Source organism: Odocoileus virginianus, chromosome 2, assembly GCF_023699985.2.
Source record: "Odocoileus virginianus isolate 20LAN1187 ecotype Illinois chromosome 2, Ovbor_1.2, whole genome shotgun sequence".
NCBI classification, from domain to species: Eukaryota; Metazoa; Chordata; class Mammalia; order Artiodactyla; family Cervidae; genus Odocoileus; species Odocoileus virginianus.
Window position 1 is genome coordinate 7120982 of NC_069675.1, and position 19899 is coordinate 7140880.

Consider the following 19899-nt stretch of genomic DNA (forward strand, 5'->3'; position numbering starts at 1 on the left):
CCAGGACTTTCACTCCGTCTTTAGTTACATAAAGTCTTGTTTTCACACTAATGAAAAGGGTCAACCTTATCTCCTAGACGGAAAAACATATGATGCCTTTGTGTCCTACCTGAAAGAATGTCAGCCTGAACACGGGGAGGAGCACGCGTTTGCTGTGGAGACTTTGCCCAGGGTGCTGGAGAAACATTTTGGGTATAAGTTATGCATATTTGAAAGAGATGTGGTTCCTGGAGGAGGTAAGAAAGGGAATACCAGATAGAAAACTAGTAGAAGGGGACTTCCCTGGCCATCCAGTGGTTAAAACTCCTAGCTTCCAATAGGAGGTGTGGGTTCAATCCCTGGTCGGGGATCTAAGATCCCACATGCTGTGAGGTGCGGTTAAATAAGTAAATACACATTAATAATAAATAAACACAGTACATCCAATTTTAAAAGAAGGCACTTTGAAAAAATAAGGAAAATTAGTAGAAATGGTTTTTAAAAGATGCATGAGACAAGTGCTCAGGGCTGGTGCACTGGGAAGACCCAGAGAGATGGGATGGAGAGGGAGGCAGGAAGGGGAATCAGGATGGGGAACACATGTAAATCCATGGCTGATTCATATCAATGTATGGCAAAAACCACTACAATATTGTAAAGTAATTAGCCTCCAACTAATAAAAATAAATGGAAAAAAATGCATTAAAAGAAAAATGTTAATATCTAAGTAGGTAAATATACAGAAGATGTGATGAGGTAATTTACACAGGAAAAAACAACATGGTTCACAAACATGGAAAATGTTTAAACCTACTGGTATTTATGATAACATAAATCATTGTTGTTCAGTCACTAAAAAAAAAAAAAAAAAAGATGAATAGCTTGCCTTATGAAATGCTCTCCTGTTTGCTTAAAAATGAAAGAAAAGTGAAAGTGAAAGTCACTTAGTCATGTCCAGCTCTTTGCGGCTCCATGGACAGTCTAGTCCATGGAATTCTCCAGGCCAGAATACTGGAGTGGGCAGCCGTTCCCCTGTAAACCAGAAATTATGAGCAACCTGCACTCCTTCCAGTGTGGCCTCTCGGGGGCCTGGTCCAGGACTTGGCCTCTTCATCTTAGTTCACAGGTCTCTGACTCTGAAGAAAGGGAGCAAGTGCTCCGTTTTCAGAACCAGGGCCAGAATTACTATCACAAAGCGTTTAATAGACCAGACTAAGGACTTCACTGGGGGCTCAGTGGTAAAGAATCTGCCGCCTGCCAGTCAGAAGATGCGGGTTCTATCTCTGGGTGGGGAAGATCCCCTTTAGGAGAAAATGGCAACTCACTCCAATATTCTTGCCTGGAGAATCCCATGGACAGAGGAGCCGGGTGGGTTACAGTCCATGGAGTCACAAATCGTTGAACATGACTGAGCACAGGATGAATCCCTCTTTTGATGGGATTTTGTGTATAGCAAAACCAGTCCCTAATTTAATATGTGATTCTTTGGACAATAAACACAGGTTAATTCTTACCAAAAAATGTTTCTTCTTTATCATGTTGACATTGTGAGAAAATTGAAGTAGAAATTAGGAGTAGTGGTAAAGGTTAAATAAAATGAGATTGACAGTTCATACTATATTTTGATTGTGAAATTCAATTTTTAAATTAATATATGAATACAAATGGCTATAACATGATACTGAAGTATATTACAGCTAAACTCAAAGAGATTTAGTAATACTTCCACATTTTCTCTGAAAGTCTTTCAGAGATTTGGAATCTGGTGTCAAATTATTCTAGATGCTAGTGCCTCACAAATGATGCAACACAAATGTCTTGATAGTTACCATCACTCGTTCATTCATTCAGCTTTCACTGAGCACCATCCTTGTTCCCAACTCTAAGTTTGGGCATTTAGGATAGGGCAGTAAATAAGAAACAGTTGTGGGGACTTCCCTGGTGGTCCAGTGGTTAAGACTTTACCTTCCAATGCAAGGAGTGAAGATGGGTCTGGAAGCTAAGATCCCATGCAGCCAAAATGCAAAGCGTAAAACAGAACAATATTACAAGAAGTTCAATAAAGACTTTAAAAATGGTCCACATCAAAAAAAAAAAAAAAGTCTTTAAAAAAAAGTGTTTTTTCCCTCCTAGGTTACAAATTAAGAAGGGAAATGTTACACATTAGAAAGAGAAAATATTTTTAAATAACAAATAACCTCTCTAAGGAATAATATACCAAATTGTCAGATGCATTCGGCACTGTGATACTTTTGTGTGTCACTTCTTTGTATCCAAGAAGACATGCTGTCACAAAGTATTTCTTCTTGACTTTGCATCCATTTTATTATTAATATATTTCCATTATTTTTTTGGAATCATTTAAAGAACAGGTTTCTTCTTCATTCGTAAATGAAAATAGGAATGTTTGTATTGTTGTTCAGTTACTTAGTCATGTCCATCTCTTTGGAACCCCATAAACTGCAGCATGCCAGGCTTCCCTGTCCTTCACTATCTCCCAGAGTTTGCTCAAACTCATGTCCAAACTCATGCCATCCAACCATCTCATCCTCTGTTGCCGCCTTCTCCTCTTGCCCTCTTTTCCCAGCATCAGGGTCTTTTCCAATGAGTTGACTGAGTGGCCAAAGTATTTGAAGCTTCAGCTTTAGCATCAGTTCTTTCAGTGAATATTCAGGGTTGATTTCCTTCAGAACTGACTGGTTTGATCTCCTTGCTGTCCAGGGGACTCCCAAGAGTCTTCTCCAGCACAACAGTGTGAAAGCATCAATTCTTAATTAGTTTGGATTAGAAACTCAGTCTGAGAAGGGCTAGATCTAGAGCAGAGGTTGGCAGTCTGTCAGCCACAGGGCAGGTCCAGTCTTTGAAACAGCCACACGCCTGTGCTCTGGTGCTGTCTGTGGCTGCTTTTGAGCCAAATCAGCAGAGCTGAGTAGCTGTGACAACGACAGTATGACCTGCAAGGTTAAAATATCTACCATTTGGCCCTTTACAGAAAAGGGTTTTCAACCTGTGGTCTAGAATAATGGCAGTGTTGTGTGTGTGTGTTTTTAGAATATTTCAATTAGAACTTTAGCATGCTCTTCCGTGTGTGTAAAGAGGCAAGATGGTGTCATGGTTAGGAATAGACACTCTGGAACCAGACCACTTGGGTTCAGATTCCAGTTCTGCCATTTACCAGCTGTGTGACTCTGGGCAAGTTACTTAACCACTCTGTGTTTTGGTTTCCTCGTCGGTAAAATGAGGGTGAGTACAGTACTTTCTTCATAGGATCATTGTGCTGATTAAAGGAGTTCATTTTTGTTATGTGTTTAGAAGAAGGTATGGGACAGACTTGGAAAAAGAAATAACAACCCACTCCATTGTTCTTGCCTGGGAAATCCCATGGATAGAGGAGCCTTGGTGGGCTACTTCCGTGGAGTTCAGAGTCGGATGTTACTGAGCACACACACCAGGCACAGAATAAGGCTAAGTGGGTATTTATTATTATCTTTGTGCAGTTGATTGCTTCTTTTAATAGGCATATGGACTTCCCTGGCAGTCCAGTGGTTAAGATTCCTAGCTTCCAATGCAGGGGGTGTGATTTCTATCCCTGGGCAGGGAACTAAGATACCACATGCCACACAGCCAAAAAAAAATTAGTTAAAAAAATAGGCATATAAAACTGAGAATGACTTACCTTAAAATTTATTAGTGAAGTTGAGTTCAATAATGCAAAATAGGATTGTGCAACATGATTTTTATCTCATGTCCACCCTTTTGGTTTTCTTAAATTAACCTGCCATCTCTTGTATTTTCAGCTGTTGTTGATGAAATCCATTCATTGATAGAGAAAAGCCGAAGGCTGATCATCGTTCTCAGTAAAAGTTATATGTCTAGTGAAGTCAGGTATGAACTTGAAAGTGGACTCCATGAAGCATTGGTGGAAAGGAAAATTAAAATCATCTTAATTGAATTTACACCTATCGGAGACTTCAGATTTTTGCCTCAATCACTGAAGCTTTTGAAATCCCACAGAGTTCTGAAGTGGAAGGCAGATAAGTCTCTGTCTTATAACTCAAGGTTCTGGAAGAATCTTCTTTATCTAATGCCTGCAAAAGCAGTCAAACCCTGCAGAGATGAGTCAGAAGTCTTGCCTGTTCTTTTGAAGTCCTAATCTTCAGAAACACTGAGTGGAAGAAAGAGCTCTTGGCAGTCTGAGGACTGAGTGTCTGAGCCTGTGGATAACAGAGGGCATTATTCAAATATTTAACTCTAGTCTGTGAACATCTTACTCACAGACTGAAGATGAACTTGGCATTTAGGTTGCCGGGGATAAGACTAAACATTCCTCTATGGCCGTGGACTTCCACTGTGTGTGTACTTAGTTGCTTAGTCTTGTCTGACTCTTTGTGACCCCACCCAGGCTCCTCTGTCCATGGGAATTCTCTAGGCAAGAATATGGAGTAGGGTGCCATGCCCTCCTCCAGGGGATCTTCCCACCCCAGGGATCGAACCCAGGTCTCCCACACTGCTTGCATATTGTTTACTCTCTGAACTACTAGGGAAGTCCAAGAATACTGGAGTGGGTATCCTATCCCTTCTCCAGGGCAACTTCCCAACCCAGGAATCAAAGCAGGTTCTCCTCTATTGCAGGCAGATTCTTTACCAACTGAACCACCGGGGAAGTCCCTGGGCTCCCAGAGGACTGGGGAACTCAACAGAAATGTGCCTCCTGCTTCTCCTTCTGTAACTGGATGCAGGCAGTCTGCTCAGTCACACATTCAGCAACTGTGAGGTCAGTTGTTGTTCAGTTGCTCATTTGTGTGCAGTTCTTTGCAACCCCATAGACTGTAGCCCACTAGGCCTCCCTGTCTTTCACTAACTCCTGGAGTTTGCTCAAACTCATGTCCATTGGATCAATGATGCTACCCAACCATCTCATCTTCTGATGTGAGACTGGACACGGTGCAAATAACTTATGCCTTAAAATAAGGACATGTTCTAAGAGCTTTTTAATGCTAAAAGTTGAGCTAAAGGATTTTAAGTTTACCTTGTGGTATTGTCTATGAGCCAGTGGGTGACACAGGAACTGGAATGGTGTCTCCAAGCTCTTGCAAGAGCTCAGTTCAGTTCAGTCGCTCAGTCGTGTCCGACTCTGCGACCCCATGAATCACAGCACACCAGGCCTCCCTGTCCATCACCAACTCCCAGAGTTTACTGAAACTCATGTCCATCGAGTCAGTGATGCCATCCAGCCATCTAACCCTCTGTCGTCCCCTTCTCCTCATGCCCCCAATCCCTCCCAGCATCAGGGTCTTTTCCATTGAGTCAACTCTTCGCATGAGGTGGCCAAAGTATTGGAGTTTCAGCTTCAGCGTCAGTCCTTCCAATGAACACCCAGGACTGATCTCCTTTAGGATGGACTGATTGGATCTCCTAGCTGTCCAAGGGACTGTCAAGAGTCTTCTCCAACACCACAGTTCAAAAGCATCAATTCTTCGGTGCTCAGCTTTCTTCACACTCCAGCTCTGACATCCATACATGACCACTGGAAAAACCATAGCCTCACCTCTAAATACCTCAGTGCCTGGGATTTGGTGGCGGTGGGGCTGCAGGGCTATGTGCAGGGCAGGGTGTGAGGTATGGGCTATTGAAACAGTGTTTCAACCTCAGGGCATCCTTAATTATCCTTGCTACAGTTGGAGGCCTACAGTTCTTGAAATCCCACTAAGATGCTACAGAGGGCTTGCTTAATTAGACCTATTTGTGGAAACTTCTTAAAAGGAAATGAGAACAACCTTTTATGCCAGACACAAATAATTTTCTGGGTTTTTAAAAAAAAGTCTCAGACATTTAATGATTTTAAATGTTTAGACATGGGATAGGGACCAGATCAAATTAGTTATTCAGCAGCCAAAAAATTGATGGTTACTGGCTTGATTTTTTTTTAACCTTTTATTTTATGTTGGGATATAGCTGGTTAACAATGTTGTGATAGATTCAGGTGGACAGCAAGGGGACTCAGCTATACATACACATGTATCCATTCTCCCTGAAACTCATCTCCCATCCAGGCTAACATAACACATAATGTTACATAACATTGAGCAGAGTTTGCTGTGCTATCCAGTAGGACCTTGTTGGTTATGCATTTTAAATATACTTGCTCGATTTTTAAAAGGTTACAAATCTAAAATGCCCCTCAGCTCAGCTGTAAAATAAATCACCCTGTCAATTTACTTGATCCCTGGCAGGATCGAACTTGCCAGGGAGATGCAGGTTGTGTCCCTGGATTGAGAAGATACCCCAGAGAAAGAAATGGCAACCCACTCCAGTATTCTTGCTGGGAAATCCCATGAACAGAGGAGTCCAGTGGGCCACATTCCATGGGGTCTCAAAGAGACCAGACCGAGCACACATGCAGAGACTTCGGATGGAGGGACATGCAGGGGAGTGTGCAGCCAAGACCCTTGAACTGGATCCTGGGTTTACTATGACCGTGACCTCTGGCATCTCCTCTAACTCACCTGAGATGAGTTTTCCTCATCAGTAAAATCAGAATTTATAAGAATTGTCCAGGGGGACTAAATGAATCAGTATACATGAAGCACTTACATCAGTTACTGGCACAGAATTAACATCTCTGTAAGTGTTGGTACTGCCACTTTTGTTATTACTAGTTGTTTTTCAGTTGCCAAGTCGTGTCTGACTCTCTGGGAGCTCATGGACTGCAGCTTGCCAGGCTTCCCTGTCCTTCACTGTCTCCCCAAGTTTGCTCAAATTCAGGTCCATTGAGTCAGTGACTTGAGGATATTCGTTTATTCAGAGAAGCATAGAGGAGAAGCATATCCTTAGGGCAGAGGATATTTCTTCACTGGACATGTGCAACTTTCAGTGTCTAAAGACATGTATCTGTCTCCTTAAAGTGAACCCAGTGCTCTGGGCCTTCCTGGTGGCCATAGTGGTAATGGCTGGACCTGAAAATCAGTGAGAGAGTGAGAGCTATCAGCCTTACAGAGAAAGGAAAGAGCTGGGTAAGCTTGGAAGCCTAGTTAGGATATATGGGTGCAGTATGACGGTTCCAAAAAAATTTAAAGCAGATACTGTTTAAAACAGCTGTGGTACTACTGTATATAAAATAGATAATCAGCTAGGACCTATAGTACAGTCTGGGAAACTATTCAATATCCTGTAATGACCTATGTCGGAGAAGAATCCGGAAAAGAATGGATATATGGATATGGATTCATGAATCACTTTGCTGTACATCTGAAACTAACACAATATTGTAAATCAATGATACTCCAACATAAAACAAAAAATTTAAAAAATAAAAGGCAACTTAAATAATAGAACAGCTGTGGTAGATACTACTGAAAATCAAAAATAAGATTTTCAGTATAAGAAAGGGATCTAACTTTTGTAGCACTTACGACTTTGCATGCCAGTTGTATGGTTAAAAAAGTAAGAGGATTTAATTACTAAGAAGATTTATATGTGAAAATATATGGTCACGAGAAATTTTATTCCTGTCGTCATTGTCTCTAACGCATAGAATGATTTGCTTTTTTATTATGTTTCTTTAAATACATTAAATGGATTTTGTAGTAAATGTGTTCAATGTATATATTAACTAGGTGCCTTAAAACACATTAACGAATCATTGATGTTGTGCTTTTATTTTTGAAAAATCTCAGCATCTTTTTCGCTTATTTTAAAATTTCAGGGACTTCTCTGGTGGTCCAGTGGTTAGGACTTTGCCTCGCAATGCAAGGAGTTTGAGTTTCATTCCTGATCAGGAAGTTAAGATCCCATATATCTCTCAGCCAAAAAGTCAAACATAAAACAGAAACAATATTGTAACAAATTCAATAAAGACTTTAAAAAAAATGTCAACCCCTCATTCTCAATGTGGATTCCCACCTCTTTGATAAGATATGGGTTATTCACAATGAATGCTTACACCTATCTTTTTTTATGTCAAATTACTTTGTACCTACCTTCTTAGTTTCACCTTCCATCCAGGAGCCAAAAATGAACTTACTGTCACAAGGCCACACAATGCCCAGCAGAGATATCAGGTTATTCACATGCCAGTTAACTCATGTGCATATTTTAAAATGTAAAAGCAAACATTTTCAACCAGGACCAGTAAGTAACTGGCTGATAAAATAATGTCATTCTCTTTTATGACTTCATATGTCCTTAAATGTGGAGTCCATCTCAGAAAATCAGAGACGAGTCAGCCATCTAAGATGTACAAAGAAGCACTCCATGTGTGTCCATTATGTGCTGGAAGCATTTACTAAATTATTCTGACACTTTCTTAGAGCAGGTGGTGGTTTAGTCACTAAGTCGTGTCCAACTCATTGCCATCCCATGGACTGTGGCCCACCAGGCTCCTCTGCTCATGGGATTCTTCAGGCAAGAATAATGGAGTGGGTTGCGATTTCTGTCTCCACTTTGCCATTTCCTTCTCCACTCTTAGAGCAGAGAGAGACCTTATTACCCAATATTCTAAAGCCTGGAACCTGAGACACGGTCAATCCAGGAACCAATCCTGAGCATATAGGTAGCTAGTGTGACAGGCTGGAGCAGAGAGGGTACCGTCCCCTCTCTTTGGAATCACCTGTTGCACAGTGAGACTTGAGGGAAGCTGTGGGGACTTCTTGGGGAGATACATTGTACCAGAGGGTCTAGAGAGTCTTGCAGAGAGGAAGCAAGGCTGCTTAGGACTGGCTCATGCTATGCATGCTAAGTCACTTCAGTCGTGTCTGACTCTTTGTGACCACAGGGACTGCAACCTGCCAGGCTTCTACGTCCATAGGATTCTCCAGGCAAAAGTACTGGAGTGGGTTGCCATTTCCCTCTCCAGGGGGTCTTCCCAAGTTATGGCTCAGAGGAGGGTAAAAGAGTACAAGGGTTCTTCTAGGCTACTGTGGTAAGGATGGAGGGCAATAACACCCATGTTCTCCACAGGATGGGAATGTACACTCGACCATGGTACCTGCTAAGATACAGGGAGTCAGACCCCTGACAGGTACTAGGAGCGCATCCAATACAGATGCTAGCGGTTGACCAGCTGGCTCCAGAGGACTGTCAGCCAGGTGTAGAGAGGGTGAGCTCCCTGCAGCCATCATCAGCCTGCTCGTCTGAATGAGACACCAGCACAATCGAGTTGGATCGCAGCTCTAAATGCTCAGGGGAAGCAGCTCATTGCATCACCCCGGCATGAGTGCAGCTCTGAGGGAGGAGACCTGGGCTTTGGGGGGGACCAACTTCCTGAGCAGAAGCTACTCTGAGAAATGGGAGCCTCGCAGGGCTCTTCAGAGAGTGGCCAAACCACAGCTCCGACAGGAAACGGGCTGTGTGTGCTATAGGCAGGACGCAGGGTCCCTCCAGCCCCACCTCCAGACCACAGTGATAGCGATCACAAGCCGGGCTGGGAGTGCCGAGACCAACACTGTGTATCTGCAAGAGACTTGTGAAAACCAGCTTTCATCTCTTTGTAATCTACTATGTGGTTGCCCATACCATCCAGGGGACACATGATACCCCAATTACACAATAGCCACAACTTGATGCGCAAGTTTAATAATTAAAGGTGAGAACCTAGAGAGGCTTTCATATAGAGTGAAGTCAGAAAGAGAAAAACAAATATTGTATATTTACACATATATGTGGATCTAGAAAAATGGTACAGATGAACCTATATGCAAAGCAGAAACAGAGATACAGACATAGAGAACAAGTGTACGATTCCAAGAGGAAGAGATGGGATGGGCTGGGAGACTGGGATTGACAGGTATACACTACTGATACTATGTGTAAAATAGATAACTGATTACTGTATAGCACAGGGAACCCTATTCAATGCTCTGTGGTGACCTAACCAGGGAGGAAATCCCAAAAGATGGGATATACTTGTATGTAATACTGATTCACTTCATTGTACAGTAGAAAGTAATGGCATTGTAAAGTAACTATACTCCAATAAATAATAATAATACTTAGTGGTTAACATATTAAAATCAACTTTCAAATTGGGTTTCAGGAATCTCAGGGTTCATGGGAGGTGTCTTAGTGAATATCTAGGCAACGGGATGGAGTGAGGAGGGCACATAGATGTGCTGGACTCCAGACCTCTCCCCACCTCCCACTCCCTCCAACATGTCAACCGGACCAGTACTGCTTTTCCCATTTTTATGTTGAGATTTCATGTGACAATTTTATTTGGCAAAATGAAACATGTCTGAATAGGCCATGTTTTAGATGTAATGAATGCAATCGATCCTTTCTAGCTAAACAGAAATGGTTATAGAATTGTGTAGAAAGGGAAAGAAATAGACTCTAGGCTAATCTTCCAAGGATATCTTCCAAAGTGTTAAGTGCTAGTCACTAAGTTGTGTCTGACTCTTTTTGACCCCAAAGACTGCAGCAAAACAGCTTCTCCTATCCTTCACTATCTCCCAGAGTTTGCTCAAATTCATGTCCGTTGAGTCAATGGTGCTATCTAACCATCTCACCCTCTGCTGCCCCCTTCTTATGTCTTCAGTCTTTCCCAGAATCAGGGTCTTTTTCAATGAAAAACATACAGCATTATATGGCTCAGCCACACATAGTATTTACCTGGTCACAATGTTGTAAATATTCAACATTCAACTAAAATTATGGTATATTATTTGGAGGTGGAAAGGGAGGGAAAATGTGTTTGTGGTAGTGGTGGGTTTGGGGGTTAAAGCACAACTTTCATTGTTAGGAAGCCGACAGATTATATATACTACTTTGTTCAGAGTCAAAGTTCTTAGAAAGGCAGGCTATGCTTGACTTACTCATTAATCCCTGATCCATTTGCTGCAGTGTTTGCAGGCTCTGGATCCCCAATTCTAATGGAAACTCTTCAATTCAGCTTAACTTCTCTGCTATAGCCCACAGTAGCCACCTCTCTTTTCCTCTGAAACTTCACTTGGTTTTGTGAGATTCCCTCCTTGTTTTAATGAGGGAACGTGTGCATTCTCAGTCCCTCAGTCCTGTCCAACCCTTTGTGATCCCATGGACTGTAGCCTGCCAGGTTCCTCTGTCCATAGGATTTCCCAGGCAAGAATACTGGGTTGCCATTTCCTCCTCCAGAGGATCTTTCCTACCCAGGAATTGAACCCATGTCTTCTGAATCTCCTGCAATGGTGATTATAGTCTCCCTCATCTTACTGGAACCAGTCAGCATGCCTGTGTCTTTTTTCCAGCCATATTCAGTGGTATATGTTTAACTAGGGGATAGAGTTAGTATTTTTCAAGCTAATGCAATCAAATAGAGTGTCAAGTGAACCAAGGGTATAGGCAAGTGACTGATAATGCTGAATGATGGTAAAACTTAAATTGGAAAATGAAGAAATGGTGGGTATCATATTGGTAAGACCAACAAAGACTCATGTGTGACCACATGATGTCACAAATGAATCCAAATTGGAGTGTTTCAGGGAATAAGCTGATAGGAGGAGACTGTCAGGGTGGAGGGTGCTTGAGATGGAAATCACAGAGGCACGTCAATTACTGGTAACGGCAGGTGTAGGAATAAATGCCTGAGGTAGGTGTGGAGGACAAGACATTTAGAAGAAAGGAAGTTGAAGAACTGAGAGATCAGGGTGTTTCTTGGATCATCTAAGTGAATATGAAAATTACCAAGAATCAAAACAGGGAATGTTCTGGTGAGTATAACAATAAGTGGGGGGCTAAACTCTTCAGGGAATGTGAAACTGAGAGGACCCCTGGGGGCATTCCCAGGGACTGAACCCCATGTCCCCCACCTCTTGTCTATAGGAAAGCTTTAGCTGCCTAGGCTTTCCTTGAGTTCCAAAGAGCAAATTTAATCCAAGTGAGAAAATGTAAAAACAAAGGATAGCAATAAAGCAAGATGAAACACTAACAGTTCAGCCATAAATCTAAGTCAAGGACCTTTAGTTCCTCCTCAAGGGCTGTAGATAAGATTACCTCTCCTGTCAAGCCCTCTTCAAACTCAGTTTGAGCTGTCAAACTCACTTTAGGAATCGCCTCCCTGAATCACTTTAGACTCAACTCCAAGGTCTGCGTCAGGATCTCTGAAGCTTCACAAAGACAGCTCCTACAACCCAATTCACTTGAATCTAGTTCAGTTCAACAGGCATTGAATATAGGCCACAGACAACCCTTATGTTTGGCCTTTCCCTTACCATCTAGACATATCTCTTCCCAGGTCTATTTTTTTTTTTTTTCATTTATTTTCATTAGTTGGAGGCTAATTACTTTACAATATTGTAGTGGTTTTTGCCATACATTGACATGAATCAGCCATGGATTTACATGTGTTCCCCATCCTGACCCCCCTCCTGCCTCCCTCCCCATCCCATCCCTCTGGGTATTCCCAGTGCACCAGCCCTGAGCACTTGTCTCAGGCACCCAGCCTGGGCTGGTGATCTGTTTCACCCTTGATAGTATACTTGTTCAATGCTGTTCTCTCAGAACATCCCACCCTCACCTTCTCCCACAGAGTCCAAATGTCTGTTCTGTACATCTGTGTCTCTTTTTCTGTTTTGCATATAGGGTTATCTTTACCATCTTTTTAAATTCCATATATATGCGTTAGTATACTGTATTGGTCTTTATCTTTCTGGCTTACTTCACTCTGTATAATGGGCTCCAGTTTCATCCATCTCATTAGAACTGATTCAAATGAATTCTTTTTAATGGCTGAGTAATATTCCATTGTGTGTATGTACCATAGCTTCCTTATCCATTTGTCTGCTGATGGGCATCTAGGTTGCTTCCATGTCCTGGCTGTTATAAACAGTGCTGCGATGAACATTGGGGTGCACGTGTCTCTTTCAGATCTGGTTTCCTCGGTGTGTATGCCCAGAAGTGGGATTGCTGGGTTATATGGCAGTTCTAATTCAAATTTTTTAAGGAATCTCCACACTGTTCTCCATAGCGGCTGTACTAATTTGCATTCCCACCAACAGTGTAAGAGGGTTCCCTTTTCTCCACACCCTCTCCATCATTTATTGCTTGTAGACTTCTGGATAGCAGCCATCCTGACTGACGTGTAATGGTACCTCGTTGTGGTTTTGATTTGCATTTCTCTGATACTGAGTGATGTTGAGCATCTTTTCATGTGTTTGTTAGCCATCTGTATGTCTTCTTTGGAGAAATGTCTGTTTAGTTCTTTGGCCTATTTTTTGATTGGGTCATTTATTTTTCTGGAATTGAGCTGCAGGAGCTGCTTGTATATTTTTGAGATTAGTCCTTTGTTGCTTCATTTGCTATTATTTTCTCCCATTCTGAGGGCTGTCTTTTCACCTTGCTTATAGTTTCCTTTGTTGTGCAAAAGCTTTTAAGTTTCATTAGGTCCCATTTGTGTATTTTTGCTTTTATTTCCAATATTCTGGGAGGTGGGTCATAGAGGATCCTGCTGTAATTCATGTTGGAGAGTGTTTTGCCTATGTTCTCCTCTAGGAGTTGTATAGTTCTGGTCTTACATTTAGATCTTTAATCCACTTTGAGTTTATTTCTGTGTATGGTGTTAGAAGGTGTTCTAGTTTCGTTCTTTTACAGGAGGTTGACCAGTTTTCCCAGCACCACTTGTTTATTGCTGTGTTACTCCCTCATGACGCTTTGAGCCTGGAGCTCCATGTGCCTGGAATATCGTTCATCTGCTCCCTATGAGCTGTCTGGAAACAGGTCTGGAAGAAACCTCATTTTCTCTTGGAATTCTAGGTAGATTTGTGACCTGGGACGGATATGTTTTGGGGTTCATTCCTAGTTGTAACAACTCACTCCCTTTTTTCTCCTCCGTCTCAGGTAAACACTTATTTTGCCTTCATCCCAAAGTGAACATAGTCTTCTTTTGCATTTTACATCACCCTCTAGATAAACGTAGAAACAGCCCTGGAGTGCTCAGATGCTCAAAGAATCAGCCTTATCTTGAGGAAGGATGGTTTCTAGGCTTAACCAAGAAGCTTAATCAAGACTCTTTCTGACCAGGAAGCTCTCAGAGAGTCCTCAGGTTCCTATTAAGTGATTTTATTTGTTCTATGAAAGGAACATTAGTATTCTCAATCGGGATTTCCCATGTGGCTCAGTGGTTAAATAATCCACCTACCAACGTAAGAGATGGAGACACAGATTTTATCCCTGGTTGGGAAGATCCCCTGGAGTAGGAAACCACTCCAGTATCCTTGCCTGGGAAACCCCATGGACAGAAGAGACTGGTGGGCCACAGTCCATGGGATCACAAAGAGTCAGACCCAGCTGAGCACACACCACGCAGGATGTTCTTAATTAGATGTTATATTTTGAATCTTTCTTTTAATCATAAATAGGTGCCAAACATCCTTGGTGATTTTAGACTTTAAATTCATTTCCATGTCTGTATAAATAAATCATTGTTTCAAAAAAATGTTGATAGAGTTTTTTTTTTTTTTTCCTTTTGCAGAATTAGAAAAGTGAATCACAAGAAAAGCTTTAGGCTATATCATAAAGGTTACATTTTTGGGAGTTAGTTTTACAAAACAAAACAGAAAACCCCCAAACCCACAGTTGAGAAGTTGAGTTGAGTGCTAATAATCTGTAGAGGAAATTCCTGTAAAGGAAGTCGGCTTACTCACTCTTTCAACTAAACCTGACCGCAAACCTTATCTAGTCAAGGAGGTTGGCCTGGAGAGAATTTTAGATGCTTCATCTTTAGGTCATTTCCTTCTACTGACAGAGGCAGTTAATTTGATTTTTCTCTTTATGATCATGAATTTGACAATGTCAATGGTCATTTTCCTTTAGTAAAAGATTTTCCTTTTTTTTTTTCTCTCCAGTTTTAGCTTATTATTTCTAAACGTGTATGAGTTAAATGTATCTCTCTGGGCAGGATGACATACTGTATTCCTCTTTCAAAATGGATATGCTCACATTTCTTCATCAGATAGAAAAGCCGGCAGTCACTGAAATAAAGCCTTGAAGTTCCTTCCTCTTTTTCAGTGTCTTAAGGACAGGAAGTACAGGTAAGACATGAGTACATTTTTTTTTTCCACTAGATTTCCTAACCAGCAAATATAAGTTGAGAAAAGAACTTGAAACATTTTCAGAATGGATTGCTAATGCAATTCCTTTTCATTAACTATTTTATGCTGATAGGTGTGGTATTGAACTAGCAAATTTTGTATCTCCATATATATGGAGGCCTCACATTATTAAAAAACTTGTGGTTACCAAATAAGCCTTTCTATAATGGTTTGAGTATGTTGTGGAAAGCTGGAGAGTAGAGGGATTTAAGGTGCTTGCTGAATTTCAATGTTTGTCTTGACTTGACCGCCGTAAGATTGCTAAGAGTGTGAGCTACACTCTTTAAAAAAAAAATATTTATTTGGCTGCACCAGGTTCTAGTTGTGGCACATGGATGAGATCTTTAGTTGCAGCATGTGGCATCTAGTTCCCTAGCCAAGGATTGAACCCCAGGCCCCCTGCTTTGGGAGCTCAGAGTCTTAGCCACTGGATCAAGCTATACTCTTGATCTTCTGTAATTCCTAGACAATGGTATATAAAGCTACCATGGATTATGTGAGAACCATAATAATATTAGTTGAATTAAATGGTTGCTATTTCACCAGACCAGATGTCTACATGCACGTGTGTTCTCTGTGTATAGTCACTGATGATCCCATGGGAAATTGTCTTTGATGGTGGAATTCCCCTACTTGAGTCTCAGATTCTTTGTTGATACCTGCCTACTCCACCTGCCTTTCCTCTTCTTATTCTCACATCAAAAGTCTGGATCAGCAAAAATAATAATTCATCATCAACCAAAACTATTGAAAGCATAGTCTTGACAAACTGATTGGGGGGGTGGATCTTCAACCTCTGACAAAGGAAATATGGAAAGCAGGTATGGAGGCTGGTTTGGAGAAGAGACCCATCAGATACTTGAAGTCACCCTGTGACTCTCATTTCCATTTAAAAACTTTATTTATTTGGCTGTGCTGGGTCTTAGTTACAGCTTGCAGGATTCCTAGTTGTGGCATACAAACTCTTAGTTGAGGCATGTGGGATCTGTTCCCTGACCAAGGATGGAACCCAGGCCCTCTGCACTGGGAGCACAGAGTCTTAGCCACTGGACCACCAGGGAAGCCCCCCCTCATCTCCTCCTCTGAGGTGATGACATACGGTGATAGGAAAATTAGAGTCTCTGAGACCCTTTTCATATGGACACAAATTCCTCTGCTAATATTTCTAAGATGTGCAATTATCATTAATAGTGGAGACCACTCTTTCAGCAATGTGAGCCTTGGTTGTCCATCAGTAAAACCAGAAAGACAACAGCTACCTTCCCAAGTGTGAGCATAAAGTATGTAAAAGGGCAGGACCCCGTTAGATTCAGATCTTCCTGGCTATTGTTTTACTCCCATGAAAGACTTGCAGCCTGGTTTCGTTAAGTTGCTCAGTGCATGATAAATGTTTGGTAAATGCACCTTGGGTAATTCCTTATGATTCTTAGAAGTGTTTTGGTGATGGTGGAATGGACAGCATCTCATAGATACTAAAAGATCTCAAAGAGGTAGATGTTGACAAACAATACCCATTGAGTTATCCCACACGGATGGGGTTTCCAGAATGGACTAGCTCCCATGTTCCGTTGACAGCAGTGCTGGCAATAATTGCCATAACCTAGCACAGACCTACCTCCCAAAGCTCTGTTTTTGTCCTTGAGCAGGACTGCCCAGGGGTGCTCTCTGGGTCACAGTGACTTCCCTGACACTTGTTTATTTTTTTCATTTATTTATTTATTTTTGGCTGCACTGGGTCTTCATTGTTTCATGCAGGCCTTTCTGTAGTTGCGATGAGCAGCGGCTCCTCTTCATCGTGGTGTGCAGGCTTCTCATCGTGGTGTCTTCTCTTGTTGCCAGCACAGGCTCTAGGCTCATGGGCCCAGTGATTGTAGCACACAAGCTTAGTTGCTCCACAGCATGTGGGATCTTCCTGGACCAGGGATAGAACCCCTGTCCCCCGCATTGACAGGTGGATTCCTGTCCACTTCACCATCAGGGAAGTCCCCTGACACTTGTTTATAATATAGAGCCCAAAGTTCTTCTCTTTGAGAATCTGATTTAATATGGTTTGGAGAGCTCAGACAGGTGAATTTGTAATAAGTGTTTTGGGTGATTCTTGTAATGGAGGTCATCTGAGAAATGTAATCCCAGAGACAAAGGCCTTGCCTAGAGACAGTCCCAGGCAGCCTGAGGTCCTAACCCAGCAAGTGAACTTGTCGTGGACAGATGTTCATCTGTCCACTCAAGATTTGGATGGGAATTTCTGAGAGCTGGAGACTTACAGGTGTCGTGGTAGTCGATTTTCTGATTGGTCATTGGTCATTCAGTCATGGAATTGTGGAATGTTAGAGGTGAGATAATCTTAGAAATCATAGTCTCATGATTTCTCCAGTCAGGGAACTTTAAAAAAAAAAAAAGCAGATTTCAGAGCCAAATCCCCAGAAGTTTGAGCCCCCTATCTCTAAGGTGGAAAAACAACTATTACAGTCCAAATAATTTATTTTGCCAGTAAAAAATCCTGAATTGCAGAGGGAATCTAGGTGTCTTAGTTAGAGTCACACAGCAAGTTAATTGTCAATATTGATTTGTTTTGACTCCTCTTGAATTCTTCTGCATTTATTTGGACAATAGAATCGATTATGATTTATGCACGAAGATTTGTCCTAGGCTTTGGAGATAAGATTTCTGAAACAGGATCTCTGCCTTTAAGGAGCTCCAAACCTGGTGGGAGAACACGGTATATGAAATGACCACACAGTGGTGTGGATAAATTCTGAATGAGGACTCACTGAGCTCTGTGTGAGCCACACCCTACTCCTGGAGACAGTGCATCCCGCGAGACGCTCAGTTCCTGCCGGCATGGAGCTTTGATTCCAGTTAGGGGAAAAGTCTCTAAAACAAGATGTTTTTCAGACAATAATGAGTGCTAAGACAAAGTAATCCAACACGTGAGTTAATAAGAGAAATGGCTGCTGGCTGGTGCAGCGGGGAATAGGGAGGGAGGTAGACCACTTGATCATGCCGCGGTCAATGGAGGTCTCTCTGGGGATGAAGCACAAGATAAGTCAGGAGGGAGCCATATCAGGTCATACAGGGTTTGGCATCTGATGCTTTGGAATGGAGTCTTTATCTCATGGGTGGAGGGCTGGTGAGGTTATCAGCACAGAAGTGACATTCTCAGGTTTGTTTTCTAGGCAGGGGCTTGTAGACCTTGTTTCCAGGCAGTGACTGGAGATGGAGATATTGTCCCTTCAGGGGTTTTGTGGGCAAAAGAAAGGCAAGCAGAGGTGGGAAGCAGACCTCACCTTGCAAGGCAGTTACTTACCCGGCCCTGTTCCTTGCTTACAATCTTGGCAAGAAGATGAGAGCAACCCCCGCCCCGCCATTGTCACCCCTGGGAATAACTGATGCAGTGACTCTGGTCCCCATCCCTGACACCCTAGGTCTTCCGCCATCCTGTGAAGCCCTTTCTTCACTGAGCGTGCCCTCCTCTCAGCGGATCAGCCGCCAGGTGGAAACATCCTGATTTCCGGTCCACCCTGGGCAAACAGATCTGGAGGGAACTCCCAGTGTATTTGACTCTGTTTGCCTCCATCCAGGATAATGTCTCTGTGGTTTTCTGGCTCTGTCTCTTTCTGCCTCCTCAGAGAAGTCCGTACATGCTGTCTCTCCTCACTCTCACTTGCACTGGGCCTGCTACACCTCCAGCTCCTTCTCCTCCAAGGTGGAATGAAGCCAGTACCGGTGGAAACATTTCCTTGTCCTGTCTTCTGTGTGCAGGGGAGCCTGGGGAGGGCGTGGCTGGTCCCTACTCTCCACGCTCCTCTCCACTCCCTCATCCCCATCACCCTAAACCCTCCACGCTTGCGGATCTGATCAGCCACGGCCAAGCCTAACAGAAGCTGTCCAGTCTTGCTTGGGCCCAAATTTTCTGTAGCTTTGACCATCAATATTGAGTCTTTCCTCCAAATGTCCTCTGCGCTTCATGTCAGGGTAGTCTCCATGTTCTATCTCCCTCACATGGGTAGCTCCTTCCACCATATGAGGACAGTGAGAAGGTGTCACTTATGAACCGAGAAAAGAGGCCTCACAGAAGGTAACCCTGCTGGTGCCTTGATTTTGGACTTTCCAGACCCCAGAATTTTGAGAAAGACGTTTCTCTTGGGTATAAATCACCCAGTCTTTGGTCTTCTGTTATGGCAATCTGAATGGCAGGAATGCACAGAAGACCTGTACCAAATAGGTCTTGGTGACTAGGATAACCGAGATGGTGTGATCACTCACCTAGAACCAGACATCCTGAAGTGTGAAGTCAAGGGGTCCTTAGGAATCATCACTACAAACAAAGCTAGCGGAATGATGGAATTTCAGCTGAGCTATTTCAAATCCTAAAAGATGATGCTGTTAAAGTGCTGCACTTAACATGCCAGCAAATTTGGAAAACTCAGCAGTGGCCACAGGACTGGAAAAGGTCAGTTTTCATTCCAATCCCAAAGAAAGGCAATGTCTTCAAAGAATGTTCAAACTGCCGCACAAACCACGGGGTCACAAAGAGTTGGACACGACTGAGTGACTAAACAATAACAACAACCTGAATGGACCCAGGTACGCATCCAGCAACCTCATCCCTCCTCTCTTTCAAATGGTTTGAAAGTTCCAACAGCCACTGTATCAACAAGGTGGACTTAACCACCATGAACACAGTCCAGGGTCTGACATTCTACCTTGGGGTGGCCTTCTTTCCTTTCAGACTTCAGAGAATCCTTAGAAATGCCACCCAGCAACAGCGCTCCGTGTTTTACTTGGGGCACAGTAAGCCAAGCATCCTCTAGTCTCTCACATCTGTTACAAGCCAGCAAAGGGACAGACATTCTCA

The 19899-nt window shown here is 42.6% G+C and overlaps 2 protein-coding genes across 4 annotated transcripts in view; both read left to right on the top strand.

Annotated features, from left to right (window-relative positions):
• The window catches only part of IL18R1 (interleukin 18 receptor 1), a 37803-nt gene extending 29949 nt beyond the window's left edge, over positions 1-7854 (top strand). For all 3 annotated transcript variants that reach the window (XM_020874914.2, XM_070475584.1, XM_070475589.1), the window contains 2 exons: positions 78-236; positions 3777-7854. In XM_020874914.2, coding sequence (XP_020730573.2) covers positions 78-236; positions 3777-4132 — 515 coding nt within the window. In that variant the 3' untranslated portion in view covers positions 4133-7854. The remainder of the gene's footprint in view (positions 1-77; positions 237-3776) is intronic.
• A 6821-nt stretch (positions 7855-14675) lies between these two features.
• The window catches only part of IL18RAP (interleukin 18 receptor accessory protein), a 32345-nt gene continuing 27121 nt past the window's right edge, over positions 14676-19899 (top strand). The window contains exon 1 of the mRNA XM_070475597.1: positions 14676-14981. The gene's annotated coding sequence lies outside the window, so the exon portion shown is untranslated. The remainder of the gene's footprint in view (positions 14982-19899) is intronic.